General features: G+C 35.8%; 2 protein-coding genes across 9 annotated transcripts in view; both read right to left on the bottom strand.

Annotated features, from left to right (window-relative positions):
- Positions 1–14,077: 14,077 nt before the first annotated feature.
- On the bottom strand, positions 14,078–16,640 carry TT16 (K-box region and MADS-box transcription factor family protein). 6 transcript variants are annotated; one of them, XM_039027356.2, is made up of 7 exons: positions 15,983–16,640; positions 15,639–15,876; positions 15,488–15,529; positions 15,357–15,398; positions 15,116–15,268; positions 14,866–15,031; positions 14,078–14,351 (listed from the first exon to the last, which is right to left on the bottom strand). In XM_039027356.2, exons 1-7 carry the CDS (start codon positions 16,168–16,170, stop codon positions 14,347–14,349), a joined length of 834 nt encoding a protein of 277 aa, XP_038883284.1. In that variant the 5' UTR covers positions 16,171–16,640; the 3' UTR covers positions 14,078–14,346. The 6 variants fall into 6 exon arrangements, with proteins under 6 accessions (XP_038883284.1, XP_090167708.1, XP_090167709.1 ...); XM_090311582.1 differs by having other exon boundaries at positions 14,866–15,268; positions 15,983–16,299; positions 16,396–16,633; XM_090311583.1 differs by having other exon boundaries at positions 14,866–15,268; positions 15,983–16,299; positions 16,450–16,633.
- A 1,576-nt stretch (positions 16,641–18,216) lies between these two features.
- VPS54 overlaps positions 18,217–19,987 on the bottom strand; it is a 29,848-nt gene continuing 28,077 nt past the window's right edge. For all 3 annotated transcript variants that reach the window (XM_039026187.2, XM_090311773.1, XM_090311774.1), the window contains 3 exons: positions 19,604–19,684; positions 19,220–19,491; positions 18,217–18,570 (listed from right to left, as the gene is read on the bottom strand). In XM_039026187.2, the coding sequence (XP_038882115.1) occupies positions 19,356–19,491; positions 19,604–19,684 (217 nt within the window). In that variant the 3' untranslated portion in view covers positions 18,217–18,570; positions 19,220–19,355. The remainder of the gene's footprint in view (positions 18,571–19,219; positions 19,492–19,603; positions 19,685–19,987) is intronic.

The following is a 19,987-nucleotide window of genomic DNA, read 5'->3' as shown; positions in this document are numbered from 1 at the left end:
GCAGTCTGATGAACGTGTGATCGTATGTTGCATACCTACTAATACGATCAAACAAGAATTTCCAGAGAAGAAAAGGTGATGACGGGCAAAAATGCACGTCATCTTAGGCCTTTTATTTAGAATTATGAGTGTTGTTAAGCAGAATATTGTTACACAAATTTTAGTCTTAAACAATGCGCTGATACGAATATGGATATGAATGAATGAACAAGTCCATGTCCCCGTTACCAGTTCCCTGGCAACGGCACCATAAACTTGTCAAATTTTTATGCTATATAAACTACAAGCAAGACACAAGTCCAAGCGATACTACTTCTAGATATGCGTTAATAATGAATGTTCTTATAGTATGTTGTACGTTATCACAAGTTTCCTTGCGTTGGAACCAAGTATAATTCCACCGCAAGTTTCTCGATGTGATCCGAGGTCGAACATAGGGATTGTTTGAGGTTATTGCATTATGTTTGTGATACATGCGACCAGAGGTTTTTCAATTTATAAAAGAGTTTTGTGTACAAGTAATTAAACATGCGATAAAGTAAAGTAAAGCGGTAAAAATGCGATAATAAAATAAATTTCGATAAAGTAAATCTAAGCTAAGTTGATACAAGATACAGGTTTCATGATACAAGATACTGAGGTTGAGGCTGACTGTGAAGAATCTACAAAGATCATGTTATACGGTGGCAAGTCTTATGTGTGAATCAAAAAGAGAAAAAGATAATTAATACAAACAGCACAAGTTCCTTAATTGCATTAAAGATATAGGTACGGTTCCGCTTTTCCCTTGGCGTACACCTCTCGGTGATCAACCACATTCCCACATCTCTATAGTGAAACAAGGACGAACGTAATGAATGCAAGGTTGCTTCCATCTCTGGAAGTGCTACTCGCTTCAGTTAACACATTCTTCTAACCTTCTCTCGATATATCAGAATGACATCTTCACTTCTGCTCTCACAGGTGAAGATGTCGTCTAGCAAGCCTTAGGTAAACGCATTTATCTCTTTATCACAAATTAAGTTACTCATTTAATGCATATTAATTACCAAGAGATTAAGAAAACTTCATGGAGAAAACGATTAATGGAGGAATGGAAATAGACAAAGAAGTGGAAACGTAAATGATCGAGACATTTAATAAAACTATTTAGCGTCTGATACATGATTTGTGAATGAAAGGATTAAGAGAATGAAATACAATTGATGAAATAGAGTTAGAACAAATACAAATAAACGCTAACGTCTTAGCGCCGATCTAGATGGAGATTTTCTTGCCGGCGTGGATGGATCGTGTGGAAGGATGAGCTTCCCTCTCAGGCTTGCTCAACCGGTAGCAGGGATCTAAGCACAGAGCTTCATGGCGGGGATTTGGCAGAATTGCACTAAGACTCACCTCTCGGCCTTGTCTATTCTCTTCTCGGATTTCTTCCGATCAGTACTTAGCTCAACCTCTCTCTCAATAATCTAGCATTAATTAGCCCTCGTATCAAGTATACCCTCTCTGAATTCTATGGGGGTATTTATAGGTGAAAAGCTTTGACTCTTGGCTTGTGGACCCCACTTATTGTTATGGAAATTCCAAAGATGGAGGAATAAATATTCCTTCTATTATGCAATCAGACCGTCAAATCTGCACAACAGTTAGTTGTACATGTGTTGTAATCCTCAGTATTTTCTCAGCTACATCTTTCGACCGGTTGCTCGCATGCGGTGTTATTTTTATTACCGCATGCGGTTGACATTCAGCTCGGGATCGACTGTTGCATTGCGTCATCATTGCGTTAATCATCTCTTCATTTTTGATTGACGAGCACAATGTGACAGAGATGTGTTGTTCAGTTTCTCATTGAGCCCTGATCGTAAGCGGTGACTTGATTTCCGGCAAAACAGAGTAGAAATCTCCTCTTCTACCATCTTAATGATGTTAGTGGGTGTAATTACGATAATTTATATTTATTATATTTCTGAGCTAATTTTCATACAATCGACGCATATTTACTCTTTTTTGGCCACAATATCTGAATAAGGCAGCGTAAATAACATATATTTCTACAAGTTATCATATATGCTGCGATTATGTTAGGAATTCATGAGAAAATGAGTTTTCGTCCATCGGCATTAAGAATCTCAGCTATCCCACTATTATGCGTTATTATGCATTTAATTGTCTATCTTTGTAGCTAACGCAGAAAGTGGACGCATATGCAAAAGTCGGGCTATCGCAAAGATGATCCAATTTGGAGAATTTCTCTATCGCAAAGGCGAACGCATATGTTCGACGCATGGATGTTGCGGCCATCAACTACATGCGTCCATCGCATAGAAGTTGTGATCGTCAAGCGAATGCGATCATCGCTAAGAAGTTGCGGCCATCGAACGAATGCGGTCATCGCAAGAAGATTGCAGCTACATGATGATAACCATAATAGAGGGATGAATGCAAGGTTGGTGGAATGCAACATGAACGCATACCTCGGGAGAATCAAGATCTATAAATAGAAGCCGATGCAGCAGAGATTCAGAAAAGGACCAACAAGCCGCGAATGTCAAAATAAAAGTAGGTCCATTAACGGCCAAGCTCTATAAATAGAAGCCAATGTGCAGAATTTCATTTTATCCAAGGTTTTTTGCGTGAGGCTCGCTTTAGGGCGGATTCTTGTGATCTAGACGAATGCGTGAGAAGAAAACTTGAGAGTTCTTCATCTCCTTCATCCATTCCGAGTGACGACCGGAGCCTTCGCAAGAGTTGGAGCTCGAGAAAGTCTGCTCCACCGCCCATCCATGGCACCACCAGCAGCCTTGATACATATCTGCTAGAAGAAAGACATTGCTTCCAGCTGGTCCTTTCATTTTCTCTTCTTTTCTTATATTGTATTGTATTACATTTTGGCTTAAGGAATTAATACATTTTGTGATCATTGCGTTTCAATATTTCCTTCGATTCCATCTTCATCTTCCTTTACTCAGCATCCTTAACATTCATTGCACCACTTAGTGAGATTGCTAGAGTATCACATACTTAATCATGTGGCATAGGAATATAAAGCATGTAGTAACCCATTGGGAGGTGTGCGTTGCGTGAGTACTGTGAGAAACCTTATTTGCTTAGTGTGAAGCTGTAGCAACGCTTGTCTATGAGTCAAATCAGCAACAAGTAACTGCCCAAGAGGGTAAGTGGTTGGTCGCATTAAGCAATGTAAGCAAGTGTTCACTAGGAATAGGAATAATCTTACGTCAACTAGGCTTTTGTGGTTACCTTGTCTTACGCATGCATCCAACACACCTTTAGAGCTACTCGAGAGAGAGTTTAAAGAAAAAACCTAAGACTTGAGAGAGCTAGGTTAGAATCGAGGCTCGGGAGAGCTAGATTAAGATCGCATAAGTAAGAATGGAGACTTAGGAATAAGTTCCGTTTGCCATTACAAATCACGTGCAGTTGCGTCGGGCATGTATGGCATGATCGCATTAGTTTGCATTGGCTGGGGTTGCCCTTGCGGTCAAGCTTAGGGTTGCGAGGAAGACATCCTCATATTTTATCTATTTTTCCATGCATTTTACTACACGTCAACAGTTGTCGTGTCTTTACCTCTCATTCATATTCTCATCGCTTAATCTGATAACTAGAAATAGGAGTAGGAGTAGTTTATAGCTTACAACACCCATCATTCTTTTATTCATCTGCCGCAAACACATCACCACATATATTTAGCTACAAGTCCCTGAGTTCGACCTCGGATCACCTGAGAAACTTGCATTCCGTTATACTTGGCGTGAACGCAAGAAAACTTGTGACAAGAACGCATGGTCATCGCATATAAGAGTAACACATATTTTCATTCCAACGCATGACCACCGATGCATGAGAGCCAACGCATAACCTAAGACATGCATCGCATATTGCGTCCCACATAATTTTAGTCACCAAGTTTCTGGCAGCTAATTTTACGTTATCAAGTTTTTGGCACCGTTGCCAGGGACTTGGCAGGTAATAGTTTGTTGAGTTTTGTGTTTTTGCAGGCAACCTTTTTACCTTGGGAGTATTGTAGCTTGTGTGTACAAGTGACAAACAATATTGAAGTGTAGCCGTTGTGCTAAAAGCCAGTATTGACCCTAAGGTAGAAGGGCAATTAGTCGCATGAGTTGAAGGTAGTTCTAAGCACATGCGCCCATCAATTATCGGAAGTTCCAATGGTCAGGGCAAGCTTCTTGACCTAAGAAGTTGAGAGCAATCTCCTGCATGGGAGACTCCTTGCGGTGACAACACTCTAATCGCTCCAGGGACGTCTTCTACTCTATCTTTACCTTGCTCTCATAGTTTAGTTTAGTTTATTTTTATTGTTATTTTGGATATGTGGCTTCTTATTTTGTTGTGGTGCGTTTGCTCCTTATAGGTGCGACAATAATTCTCCTCAGTGCGCAGTTACAACGGAAGAATTCCCTCCATCTTTCAACGCATGGCTTCAATCGCATGGATTCCAAAGCATGGTCGCATGCGTTATTCCACTTAAGGTTCTTTTCTTGTTATCTTTTATGCATTATACTTTTGAAATTCTCTTTATCGGATTGCAATCCTTTGTGATGCATCTATGATGGTACGTATAATTCACTACATCCGCTAACTAAACATCACAAGGCTCTCCTTACTTTTAATAGCTTTTTCAAAATTTGAAAGTCTTAAGTTTTATTTTGTGCAAATCTTCACTCAAACATTTGTTATCGCATTCCTATTGAGTTTGTTTTTAGCTTTGCGGTGAGAACGCTGCCAACCTCTAAGTTTGGGGGTGGCAGCGATCCCGGAGAATTGCGTTCATTACATTGCGATCATTTAAAAATCAATATATATTTTGAGAATAACAACTCCACTGTCAACGCAATGGGGAAACCCATGTTGATAAGAGTTAAGTTGTGAAAGGCACTTGCCTGTAGTTGGATGTCCGCATGACACACATGGGAGCAAGCCAAAACGAAGGTAAGTTGCCAGGATCAACGCATAAGCACAACTCCTCTGTCGGGTGCAAGCGAAATCAAGCCAGACAAGAGTTAAGTTAAATATGGAATGCAACCGAAGTTGGATAGCCGCATGACATACGTGGGGGCAAGCCGAAACGAAGAGCGTAACCAGGTTCAACGCCGCATTTTAATAAGTAATTACAAAGCTGAATTGTTTTGAACGAACGAATTCTCAAAAGCTAAACGCAGAGTTGTGGGGAATGAAGAAAAAGTTTTTTAGCAAAGGCTTGCCAGATTTAAACTTAGAAAAGACCTTTTTGAAGAAGCAGCCGAAATGGAGGAGAGCGTTGCGGCCATGGTCAGAGGTATGAGTAAATTATATTCTGAAAGGCTAGTCATCGCAAAGAAAAGCCAGCAGGTGAGTTAGAATTTCTTGAGTATAACGCATGCTTAAGAACAAGCATGATAATAAGTTTGGGGGTGTGATGATGGGCAAAAATGCACGTGATCTTAGGCCTTTTATTTAGAATTATGAGGGCTGTTAAGCAGAATATGCGGCGATTATGTTAGGAATTCATGAGAAAATGAGTTTTTGCCCATCGGCATTAAGAATCTCAGCTAACCCACTATTATGCATTATTATGTGTTTAATTGTCTATCTTTGTAGCTAACGCAAAAAGCGGATGCATATGCAAAAGTCGGGCTATCGCAAAGACGACCGCATGCAGAGAATTTCTCCATCGCAAGGCGAACGCATACGTTCGATGCATGGATGTTGCGGTCATCAACCGCATGCGTCCATCGGATAGAGGTTGCGATCGTCAAGCGAATGCGGTCATCGCTGAAAAGTTGCGGCCATCGAAAGAATGCAGTCATCGCAAGAAGATTGCGGCTACATGATGATAACCATAATAGAGGGATGAACACAAGGTTGGTGGAATGCAACATGAACGCATACCTTGGGAGAATCAAAAGACAATGTTGACATTTCACCTACCACGCCGTTAGCAGCAGAGATTTAGAAAAGGACCAACACGCCATAAATGTCAGAATCAGAGCAGGTCCATTAATGTTGTCGGTGATCAAGCTCTATAAATAAAAGCCGATGAGCAGAATTATATTTTATCCAAGGTTTTTTTCCTGAGGCTTTCCTTGTGATCCAGACGAACATGTGAGAAGAAAGCTTGAGAGTTCTTCATCTCCTTCATCAATTTCAAGTGACGACCGGAGCCTTCGCCGGAGCTAGAGCTCGAGAGAGTCTGCTCCACCGCCCATCCATAGCACCACCAGCAACCTTGACACACATCTGCTGGAAGCAAGACATTGCTTCCAACTGGTCTTTTCATTTTCTCTTCTTTTCTTATATTGTATTGTATTACATTTTGGCTTAAGGAATTATTACATTTTGTGATCAATGCATTTCTATATTTCCTTCGATTCCATCTCCATCTTTCTTTACTCAGCATCCTTAACATTCATTGCACCACTTAGTGAGATTGCTAGAGTATCGAATACTTAATCATGCGGCATAAGAATATGAAGCATGTAGCAACCCATCGGGAGGTGTGCATTGCGTGAGTACTGTGAGAAATCTTATTTGCTTAGTGTGAAGCTGTAGCAACGCTTGTCTATAGGCCGACAGAATGCTTGTCTATGAGTGAAATCAGCAACAACTAATTGCCCGGGAGGGTAAGTGGTTGGTCACATTAAGCAATATAAACAAGTGTTCACTAGGAATACGAATAATCTTACGTAACCAAGCTTTTGCGGTTACCTTGTCTTATGCATGCGTCCAACACACCTTTAGAGCTACTCGAGAGAGAGTCTAAAGAAAGAACCTAAGACTTGAGAGAGCTAAGTTAGAATCGAGGCTCGGGAAAGCTAGATTAAGATCGCATAAGCAAGAATGGAGACTTAGGAATAAGTTCCGTTTGCTATTACAAATCACATGCATTTGCGTCAGGCGTGTATGGCATGATCACATTAGTTTGCGTTGGCTGGGGTTGCTCTTGCGGTCAAGTTTAAGGTTGCGATGAAGACATTCTCACATTTTATCTATTTTTCCATGCATTTCACTACGCGTCAACAGTTGTCGTGTGTCTACCTCTCATTCGTATTCTCATCGCTTAATCTAATAGCTAGAAGTAGGAGTAGTTTATAGCTTACAACCCCCGTCATTCTTTTATTCATCTGCCGCAAACACATCACCGCATATATTTAGCTACAAGTCTCTGAGTTCAACCTCAAATCACCCGAGAAACTTGCGTTCACGTTATACTTGGCGTGAATGCAAGAAAACTTGTGACAGGAATACATAGTCATCGCATATAAGAATAACGCATATTTTCATTCCAACGCATGACCACCGGCGCATGAGAACCAACGCATAACCTAAGACATGCATCGCATATTGCTTCCCACATAATTTTAGTCACCAAGTTTCCAGCAGCTAATTTTACATCATCAAAAGGAAAGATGATCGCATAATCTACAAGCATTGAGCATGACATGACATGGGCGGTAGGTGTCACATCACAACTTGCGTTGGTGGCCGACAGGAAAACTTTTTTGAAGATTCAATGAATCCCTGACATGTTGTAGATGGCGCTACAAGATATGGAATTTAATGTGCCCCATCAACGCAATCATGAGTTAGAGAAAAGAAGTGCTCACGAACGCCGATAAATACCCATGCAAACTCCATGCAAAATATATATAGACATCATGATATACATCGTGGGAGACGAGAACCCTGAGAAGGGATTATGCTAAAAACCTTATCAAATTTTCATAGAAATTCCTTAGTGAGAGCTTAGGGTTCTAGGGAGAGAGGAGGATAATACTATTTAATCGCCTAAGTGAAGCAGCTGTAAAATTAGCCGAAGAAAGCAAGACATTGAGAACCATGACTTTACTCTCTAACCCTTTTTCTTTGTTTTATGTATTTGTATTGTATTTTTTATAATGAAAAATTCAGATTTGCAGTATGAATACATGTTTGTTATATATCTTGTCCGTCTTTTTCACCAACATCATCCGTAGCTAAATCACCTCATGGGTTAAGAAGATTGTAGCTAACACGACTAAATAACTGAAAGAGTCATGCGATCAATTTGTTTTATGCATGCTTATATTTGTTGCTTGAATCAATTGAGAAATTGTTCTAAGTAAAGTTAATAAGAGTTTGAAAGAATTTAGATTAGGACCTCGTAAAATAAGAGAAAATGTTCCTTAGAAATAAGTAGAGAAAATGTTCCTTAGAAATAAATACATTTTTGGCATATTACAGCTATCACATGCATCTTAGTGATAAAATAATGTAACAAAGAATACTGAGAAGTATTGGTCGTAACATTAAGTGTATAGCTTGATCGCATATTCCATCTAGTTGTTTAGAAAGAGTTAGTAAAAATCTTTCTCAACCCTTTTATCGTATAACTGTTATCCAACTCACTACTTCATTTAAACATAATTTCCATCGTATATTTAGGTTTAAGTTAGCTTATTCAATGAACCCCTTGAACATTTTAACTCCCGCTAAGATCATATTTTTAGTTTTAACACGCACTTACAAGCAATCCTTACGTTCGACGCTGAACTCACCAGGAACTCTTGTCAAATTTGCACTTGGGTTTGACTAGAGAAAATTGAGCGTTAAATCTCATAAGCTTTATTATTTCATCACATGTATAGAACGCATCAAGAAGGTTGAGAAGGATTTTTACTCTCTCTTTCTAAACAACTAGATGGAATATGCGATCAAGCTATACACTTAATGTTTGACCAACACTTTTCAGTGTTCTTTGCCACATTATCTTATCTCTAAAATGCATGCGATAGGTGTAATATGCAGATAATGTACTTATTTCTAAGGAACAGTTTCTCTTGTTTTATGAGGTCCTAATCTAAATTCTTTCAAACTTATATTAACTTTACGTAGAACAATTTCTCAATTGATTCAAGCAACAAATATAAGCATGCATAAAACAAGTTGATCGCATGACTCCTTCAATTATTTAGTCGTATTAGCTACATTCTTCTCAACCCGCATGCAGACGAACCATAGGAATCTCACGGTGCAACCTAATGGAGAAGAACGTGGGATACATTGACACGCGTCCCTCTCCTACTTACTATGAATACTTTCCATATTCACCTTTTTGTTGACCCATAAAAACACCCTCCGAAGGGAGGCCGCTCCTAGTGGAGGTGTTCCATTTTTGCCAGCTTAAATACCCTCTCCTAGACAGAACCTTCCTTTGACAAAGGTCCCTTATGGGAAATTATTTTATTACTTTAATCTTTTATTGAAATTCATTTTAATTCTATTATAACAAATTAAAAAGACTAACCTAATCCTAATCCCATTAAAAAGAACATAAGTCAATTTTAAACTATTTAAAATAATTTAGACCTATGTTTGCATGCAATCAAGATTATAGATTTTAATCAATCTCATTAATACTATAACTCTTTATAAATTAATGAATTATTAGAATTATAAACACATCAAGCATTCACATACATCATTCCACTATTTATTAGAACAATGTTAATATATAGTATGATGCATGGACATGCTTAGGCTAATCATACATCATTAACATAACTTTTATATTATGATGCATGAGCATGCTAATTTAATCATACATCTATAAAATATAACTCTTTGTATTTGATCATGATGCATGCACATGTTTATCCTAAGGTGGGTATTTTTTAATCTATATGACATACCATATGTGATATAAAATCAAAAAATGATTTAAAACATACATCCAATGCATAATTAAATTAAACAGTAAAAAGTGGACTGATTTTGACACCCTAAAACAAAATTAATTGATTAATTTAATTTAACTATTATATTAATTTAATTAATAAATAAATAAAATACAAATACAAATAGGAATTTAGGTTAAAAAAAGCAGCTGCCGAGACGTCTAAGCGCCGCCTGTCCTCTGTCAATCCTCGGACCATTGCAATGCTGCGACTTTTGATGCGTTGCTACTGCCTTGCAGGGTTGCAACACTGCAATGGCAGCGTCCAATGCTAAGCGGTAGAATGCTATTGTTCTCCTCATTTTTAGCTCCGAACTTGCCCCGGACACCGCCATTTGTTCACGATCTCTTCAACAACCGTTGCTCTATCGATCGACATGGACTTTATATACATTATAAAGTTTTAGTTAGAGAAATACATATTTGAATATGATTCAAATATCAATTATATAAATATGATTCATATAAGATATAATTTAATATAATGTATATGATACGTTATAATATAAAGTTTTAATGGGAGAAAGAAATATTTGAATATGATTCAAATATTAATTATATGAATATGATTCATATAAAAACTATAGATTAAAATTAATATGAATGTGACTCATATTAATTCTATAGGTTATATGAGAGATTAATAAAATACGGGTTATATTATATGTGATAATATAAACTATAGGCTATATGTTACATATAACATATAGTTTTATTAATATATAATAAAGTTAGTTATTATATATTTTATTTAAACTTCAAAATATTGTTTTTAATAGTTAGAAAGGAAGTTATTTTTATAACTTCCCCCATTAATCTCTCAACTTCAATACGTGAAAATTGTTCCACATCTTTGACAGAGAGTGAGATCTCCTTCTTCCTCCTATGCCTCTCTTAACAGGAGTGGTCTGTGAATTTCTCTCACAAATATCTTCTTCTTCTTTTCCCAAAATTGATCATAGAGTGAACCCACAACTCCACTACTATTCTCAACCTAGAGAATAACGAGGAAGGCCTTGTGGTGGTGCCCATCTCCATTGTTGTGTTTTCTTAGGAATACCGGAGCAGGATCGTTATTGTTCGTGAGATCGAGAGAGGATTCGTGAAGATTATGTATTCTACAATGGTAAGTAGAATTTCTTCATTTTTCTCCTCTTTTAGCATGCTATGAATAATTTAGAATGTTTATTATATGAAATTTGTTTCATATCTTCTATGCATTTTCTGTTTTAATTCACATTGGAATTGAACTGTACGACGTTCACGCGCTTCTGCTTGGGATTTAATCCCTTCACTACATACCAGCCACCTCAATTGTTCTACTTTTAGTTTAGGTTGATGATGTGATCTTAACTAGAAATCATGTCGATCTGATCAATCAGTTTGTTGCTACCTTAAATAATACCTTTTCCATTAAGGACCTCGGTCCTCTAAATTTTTTCTTGGGGATTCAAGTTAATCAAACTGATACTAGACTCCTTTTAACTCGGTTAAAATACATTGACGATCTCCTCAGCAAGTTAAATTTGACCTCTCTGAAATCGGCCCCTACACCATTTGTCATTGGAGAACATTTTTCTCTCATCGATGGATGTTCTTTACCAGATCCCTTTGCCTACTAGAGTACAATTGGCACCTTGCAATCCTCACAAATACACGATTTGATATTGCATATATTGTTAATCATTTGAACTAATTTCTCAAGCAATCTTTTGATATTCGTTGACAGGGATTAAAATGTGCCCTTCGATATCTTAGTGGCACAAAGGACATGGGACTCTTGATTCAGCCTTCTGATGATCTTGCTATCATTACCTTCTCTGATGTCGATTGGGCTCCCAATGTAGATGATAGAAAATATGTGATGGCCTATTGTGTAGAGATGTCCACGAGACGGGGCGAATCCGGGGATGTCATTCTCCATCCCCATCCCCGCTCCCCATTTCATTCCTCATCCTTGTGAATTTTCTCACGAGGATCGAAATGAAGATTCCTCGCGAGGATCGGGTTATTCGAGGGAATTTTTTTCTTGTTAGTTTTTTTTTTTTTGTGAAAAAACTAATTAATTTAAATCACTAAAGTTAGAAAATTTTAATTAAAGAACTAATTCTATTGCTAAATTGTTTATTATTATTAGTTTTACATGACAATTTGAATTTAAAGATAAATTATTCAAATTTTGGCCTAAAGAAACTAATCAATTTTTTTTAGTAGAAAGAAATAAATATAAATCAAATTATTTAAATATATAATCTAAATTTAAATATATTAATTATCTTGACCAATAAACAATCAAACTTGAAATTTAAATGTAATATTTATATAATAATAATAATAACATAACATTAAATAATTATATTTAATAAATAAATAGAGAATTGGGACAGGGAATAGGACGGGGCGGAGATGGGGAATGCATTCCTGGTCCCCATCTTCGTTTAACTTACAAGAATTTTTTTCCCACTCTCTCCCCCATTCCCCACCTCGCCCCATGGAAAGATTGGACATATTTGCTACTGTATATATCTTGGCAATTCTTTTATTTCATGGTCCTCCAAGAAACAAACTATCGTCACTCATTCAAGCAGAGTCAGAATATAGGCCCTTGTTCATGCCTCTATTGAAATCATCTGGCTTACCAACCTAAATTGGGTGTTCATCATCTTCCAAAACCAGTTCCCTGATGTGATAATCTAAGTGCAAGTTCTCTAGCTACTAATCCCGTCTTTCATGTCCGTATAAAATACATCGAAATTGATGTACATGTCGTTCGTGATAAGGACTTCTGAGGTGTTCTTGAAATCAAATATGTGCCCTATCAAGTGGCTAATAGCCTTACTAAGCCCCTACCTCACTCGATCCAAACTCGGATTAACCAAATTAACCTCTCGTTTGAGGGGAAATGTGAAGGAGAGTTCCCAATCAGAAGATAAAATTACATTGGCCACGTCAAAAACAATAAAGGGATATTAAAAACAGTTTTTTTATTACTATTTTGCCCCTATCAATTGTGTACTGCCATGTGTAAGTAGGGTGAGTATTTTTGTCTTTTGTGTGTACTAGGGTTTTTCCCATTCTTGTATAAATGCTTCTTTATTGCTGTTGTGTAAATTTAATATACAGAGGATAAGAGAAGAAGTCTTCATCTACTCCATCGTTGTGTTTGATTTGCCTTTCCTCTCCTTTTGGTGTATGATTTTAATACTTTTCTCTCTGTAGTCCGAGATTTTAAGTTGCTATGTAAAATTGGCCTTTGTTCATAATTTCCACTGCTTGAAATTTGAATGGCTTCGGTTTTTCTAGGTTTTGGATTTCATTTTGCTGCATGCCTCTGCTTTTAATTTCGTATTACAATTATTTCAATGTTCATTTTTTCTGAGTATATATGATTGAATAAACAATGCCTTCTTCAAAGGTTTTCACTACTGATTGTTTCTTCCATATAATATTTGTTTAATTTGTCCCTTCCAACTCTACACTACACTCCAACCCCCCCTATCAATTTGTATATTGATATATTGATCAATGATTTTTCTACAGTTAGATTCTACGGCCTTATTTATTTCTTTCTTCCCCCCTTTTTTTTTTTTTTAATTTTGACGGAAAAAATTTTAAAATTTGTAAACACAAGTCTAAGTATGTTGAATGACCCTATCACGAGCATGCATATACAAGCTACATATCTCAGGAACTCAGCTTAATAATAAAGTCATGTTTTGTAAGGATATAGATTTAATTTTATGTAGCAAAAGTGAGCTTAGGTACTGACATGCATTCCAATCCAAAAAAATTAGGAATACTAAAATAGCTGGTATTTTCTAATGGTTAACCCCGCCTCCTTAAAAAGACAGAACTCTATTTAAAAATATTGCACACATTTCAAATTTAATCTTAGCTTAACTAATTAAGGAACAATCAAATAATATGACTACTATACTTCTTTAATCTTTGAGATGTTTTATTTGCCAATCAATTGTAATAGTGATGATCAATTATGAAACATACAAGGATTTATATATATATATATATATAAGATTTTATTAAACATTTAGGAAATATATAGGTTATTGTAAGGCCTCATTGCACGAATCTATTAAGAAGTCATACTCCAAATTAAGTAGCTGAATTATCCTTTCGTATATTCAAGAAGAATTTTATTTAATTAATTATTTTGATATTGAGCACATTAAATAAATAAAAGCAGGATTTTGTTGGTTTAATTAAAATGGCTATCAATCAATCTGTTAGGTAATCATATATCTAATTAAACATAAAAAAGCTAATTAAGTATGCAAAAAAAGAAAAACAAAAAACAATGAACAAGCAAATTGATGACATTATATATAGTATGGTCCTAAAAATAAATTAACAAAGTCATATTGAGTATATAGCAGCAGAAAAGCAAACAAGTTGGAGTTCCATATTATATAATTAAGTAGGTTTTGCTGAAATGAAAGGAAATGTATAATATAAATATAAAAATATATATAATATGATGATATAGAAATTGGGTAATTTTTAGAGGTTAATATTTGTAGTGATAAAATGACATATTCTGAGCAGTCACGAGCAAGAAGTTGTTCCACGAATATTCCTTAATCCCATCGCCACTCCTATTCTGCATGCATATTCAACATATATATATAATTTATCATTAGAATCAGTATAACTTAATTTATAGACTTTTTTTAATTTATCGACCCTTGATAATTTTCTTATTTTTTATTAACTCTCGTTTCTTTTCTTTTCCTTTTTTCTTTTTTGAATACTAATAACTATTACATTTCTGAAACCGTGTAAATTTTTTAAAACAACCTGAATAATCTAAAAGACATAAGCCTTTTATATTTACTTTTAAAAAATTATTTTTGCATTTCACATAATTTATTACGTTATAAACTATTTTTTTTTTTAAAGTTGATATGTGAAACATAAATGTAATTTGTTAGATAACTCAGGTATTACTGAAAAGGAAAGGAAAAAACAAATTAAACCCAACATTGTGATTTAATTTTTATTACTATGAAAAGGAGGGGAAGAAAAAACAAGAAACAAAAAGAGGGTTTGTGAAAAGAAATGAAAAATATAGAGAGAAAAAAAAATGGTAATGGGTAGTAAAATAGTAGGGTTACCGTAGGCGGAGGAATGAAGGTTGATATCCTGAAGATTGGGTTGAAAGGGCTGAAGGCGATAGGGAAGGAAGGGCGGAGGAGGCGGCGGAGAGGGAAGTGGGGCCAGCTGAAGGACGCTGCTTGGCTCATGGTGGTGGTGATGGTATTGCTGAAGTTGAAGCTGAAGCTGTGGATGAATATTGTTATTGTTACCATTTCCGAACCCATGATGATGAACAAAACCATGCTCATTACCATCCATATTTACAACCTCAACCCCCGCCGTCTGATTTTCCACAACATCATTATTATCATGCGGCGGCCTCCTTCTCAGCATCATCTCTTCCTCTTCTTCGCTTCTTCTTTTCTGCATCATCGCCGCCGCCACCTGCTGCTCCTCCATCGCCATCTGCTGCTCTTTTATCTTAATTATTCATTTTCATTTATTAAAAAGAAAAAACTGAATGAATCATAATCATGAAATGAATTTAATACTTAATTATTTTAATTACCAGATGGTAAATCTGTTCATTTTCATCCTCCAGCATTTTCTCCTAATTATATCATCGATCGTCATGGAAAAGCAAAACAGCCACGTTAATTAATTAATAAATACATATATATGAGCGAGTGAGGGAGCAACCTTTCTCCGGAGATTGTCGACTTGCTGCTGTAACAGCTCTGACTGGAAAAAGAAAAGGAAAACCCTAAATTAATTAATTAAACCCTAATATATATGAAGTGAAAAGAAGAGGGAGAAAAAAAAAGGGAAATTAAAGTAAAATTGAAAATGCCTTTCTGGCACGAACTCTGTTGAGAGAGTTTTGAAGACGGTTCTCGATATCGTCGAGATCGCGTAGGTGAAAAGTGCTGAAATCGTCGGCGGTGTAGCGTTGCAAACTGAGCTGAAGATCGTCGGTGTCTTTTCTCATAATCCTAACTCGACGCTCCAATTCCTCCGGGTCGTTCATATTCTGCTCCGGAATTCGGCTGCCGATTGCAATCTGATACCTCCTGATGATTTGATCCATGCTGCGCCGTAATAATATTAATAGTAAAATTAATTAATAAAATATAATATAGTAGAGATTAAAGACGAATCAAAGAAGTGAAGTGAAGTGACAAATGAGAGATGGACCATGTCGTTTGGGTACAGTATTCGAACAATTTGCCGTTACTGGAGAAGACGATGAGGCCGATCTGAGCATCACAAAGAACAGAGAGTTCATGAGTCTTCTTGAACAGTCCACCTCGCCGCTTCGAGAACGTAACTTGCCTTGTCGTCCGATTCTCGATCCTCCTGATTGCGATTTTTCCTCTTCCCATTTCCTTATATTTACCTATTCTCTTCTCTCTACTACGACCTTAATTGTTTTGTTTTATATATATATATATATATATATACCCTTCCTAAGGTACACTATATACCCATCTGATTCCTTTGTTTCTTGGGACCTAAGAAAGAAACAGAGAGAGAGGGAGAGAACAAGAAAGAAGTAAGAATATAATCGAGATATTAATGATCATCAAAAAATGAAAGCAATTCTGTACGTATGCTCTAATTTTGTTTATTTGTTTCTGTGAAGAACAATAGAATAAATCTGCCCTAATTAATTGGTTTTAAATGTTGATGCCGTGAGCATGAGCAGCTTTATCTTTCTTCATATATCCCAGAACTATTATTAAATTCCAGAAATGCCCTTCCTTTAATTTCCAACAATATTAATTTGGTCCCAGAGGCAAAGAGGGAGGGAATCAAAACTCGAGAGAGAGGGGGTTTGAATTATTAATTAAAATAAGAATGATTAAAAGATTAATTAATGAATGGATATTGATTGGAAAAAAGGCAATTGTGTGAGTGAGGGCATCAGATGAGAGAGAGTAAGAAGTAGAAAGTGGAATTGTGACAGTTAACCACTCTCTGCTCTGCTTTTATGGAATTTGCCAAATTGGGAAATCTCCCATTTACTAACCCATTTCCCCTTACCCCTCTTTTTAACCAATTGAGTTTCCACACCTCTTCCCCTTCAATTCCTCCTCTACCTTAACTCTCACACACACATAATATTATTATTATTATTATTATTATTATTATTATTATTATTATTATTGTTGTTATTTTGTAAGTAAATTAAATTATATTTTTACTTGGAGTAAATGAATTGTATAAGAAGAAGAGGGGGAGGGGCACATGAAAGTGTGATTAGGTGAGGTGGCAGCCAAAGAGGCAACAGACAAACAGAGAGAATATTAAGACTAAAGAGATAGAAAGTTTCTAAAAATGGAAACGTGTTAATATGGAGGCAGTTTTACGTCAACTTCAACACCCTTCTTCACGTCCCCAGTTATTCACATGCCCCCCTTTCTTTTTTCTTTTTTTTTTTACTTTCCTAAATTACACCCTACAACTTCAACAGTACTACCATTTTCAAATATCAACCCCACTTCTCATTCAAACTTATTCTCATCTCTCCATCATTTTTATACCTTCACTTTTTCACTATTTTCGCTTCTTCTTAGTTCTTCCTATTATCATTTTTTTTTTCGTTTAAACCCTTTAATTTTTCCAACCTCAATAGAGAGTTTAACTGGATTAAGACATGTCATCAACAAAGGTTTGATTCATCCAATTCTCCTCGTTGAACTTAAAAAAATAAAAATAAAAACTAGTCAATTACTTCTTTAACAAATTAATTAAGTCAATTCTATTTTAAATGGCCTAGCTAGTCCATGTGCCCTTACACCAGCTGTTAAAGAAATAAGTTTTTTTTTTTAATCAATGTATTTTCAGGATAATCTCTTATGGTAGTAATTATACGCGTGCTTGTGATTAGAGATTAATTTTCTCGTCTTTTGTATTGTTTGCGTATAAATTATTTTAACGTCTATTTGTTGAGATCTCTTTCAAATATGAGAGCATGAAATTCACTTGAATTATTTTATAAAACCTGAATTGAAGTGTGGACTAGAAATCGGGTCAATGTCAACTTTTGTTGTGCAACTTATTCCACGATGTTAACAATGCATGGAGAATTTATTTCCCATAATCGGTGCCTAACCATATTCAATCATAGCTTTTGCAACCCAGGATTGAATTACGAGTTTTCACCCTCAGCTTAAGGCATCAAAAGTTTCATAGTAACAAAATCACTCTCTTCATTTTGATAAGAAACAAATTAAATCGATGTATAAAATTTATAAAAAGGCCCAATCCTGAACCATTGGAGTTATAAAACAATTCTCCAATTGGTCAAAAGTGATGTAAGAGAGTTAAGATCTAAAGTTATGTTGTGCCTTTATACCAATTCATGGCATGAAACATAATAAGTTTAGAGTAATATTCAGAAATTATATACATAACAGGAGAAGGGGTGCAAAGTTGAAACTGATTAAGACTTGCATATATCGGACAAGAAATGCCATAACCAGCAGTAAACAAAATTATTTATAGCAATAAAGATAAATTTTGCTCTACAAAATACAAATATGCATAACTGTACGGGAGCCACGAAATTGGAGGGGGGAAGAAAAAGAAAGGAACTAAAATCTATTCTGGTTGAAGCTTCTCATCAAGTAAACCAATTGATCTGTTCTTTCTCTAAACATAACTACAATTAGGGCAGCAAAAAGCGTTGGCCTAGCCAGTAAAAACAATATGCTGTGTGTTTCAGCAAAATGGGCAAGGGGGAAAACTTCGTTGAAATATCTGAATCCGAAACTTTATACCTGTCCAGTACACAACAGAAATCATTCAGATGATATTGCAAATAAAATCAAGTCGATGTATCCCATGATTCAGATGCAGTGAAACCAAATAATCCAATCTCATTTGATAAATAAAGTTCATTTAGTCCTGAATTAGAATTGAAAGTACAAAGCGGACAATGTACGCCAATAACCAAAAGATCTATGACACAAGTATGAAAATCTAATTAGATATGACTAGTTTTTAACAAAAGATCTATGACACAAGTATGAAAATCTAATTAGATATGACTAGTTTTTAACAGCATACGTCAGATTAAGAAGGGGAACGAAAACACCCTATAGAACTTTAGGCAGTTCAAATTACTTGTAGGAACTAAACATTTATTGCTACGTAGTATGCAAGAGATCGAGCAGCATATGAATTGAGTTTTGAAGACCAAGAAGCAGCTCCTTATATGGTACGAGTAATAAAAACAAAAGTGCTAAAACATTATGCAATACCAGTTTTTCTAATACTACCGGCTAGAAGTTAAGAAATGGAAACTAAAAAGTGCTCATAAATATGTTATGGGTATGCTAACCTCAATTTTATTTCAAAAGTGCTTAAACATTTACCTACTCAGATCCAAACAAATATTTTAGGATAAAGATCTTTTTTACATCATACCTTGATATTTTAGTTGTACAAGGGAGATGACAGAGGTTGAAAATTGACTTCTGGTATCCTGTTATTTACTCCTCAAATATGACACCCTTCATAAAAAACAAAAAAAGCAAACAATGGTCAATACACATTCACATCATTATCCAGCTTCAGATCCGAATCTTTGATCCAAGAATTCATCAAGTTGCCCCCAGTTTGGGATGTCAGGTTTACTCAAATCGTCACAAGGCAAAGATCTTATGCAGCCAAGAATGTGCTTAACATCACGAAGCAGCCTGATGTCCAATAGAAAAGGGTGTCAGAACAAGGAGCATGATGTAATAGTGGTTCAGTGTAAGTTAAACAGGTGACTATGTCCTCAGTTCCTGAAGGACAAAGGAGTATTACCTATCCTTTGCTTGTGGGGTGCTTATGTCTAATCGAGAAAATGCTTCAGAGATTTGTAAATGGAAGATTTTGACCACTTCCCTGAAGATCGCACCAAAGACATTTGTTAACTTCCACGTAGCCGAACGGGAAACATTCTTCATTTACAGACGGTTATAAGTTTAGCAGTAATATATTTTTTTTTCCAAAAGAAGAAAGAAAAAGCCCTATTAAAATATAAGAGTTTGCTTATCTGCTTGTTCACAGAGACTTTCGAGTGTTGTTAATTTGTTATCCATGCATGAAATATATAATCACTGTGAAATGTTTGAAAACCATTTGCTTTTCGGTTTTTGAAAATTAACTAATAAAGTCAGCTTCCACCTATGATTTCAATACAAGTTT

The sequence above is a fragment of the Benincasa hispida genome, chromosome 3 (assembly GCF_027475165.1).
Source record: "Benincasa hispida cultivar pf3 chromosome 3, pf3_genome.v1.1, whole genome shotgun sequence".
NCBI lineage: Eukaryota > Viridiplantae > Streptophyta > Magnoliopsida > Cucurbitales > Cucurbitaceae > Benincasa > Benincasa hispida.
This window is presented reverse-complemented; position numbering and strand designations above follow the sequence as displayed.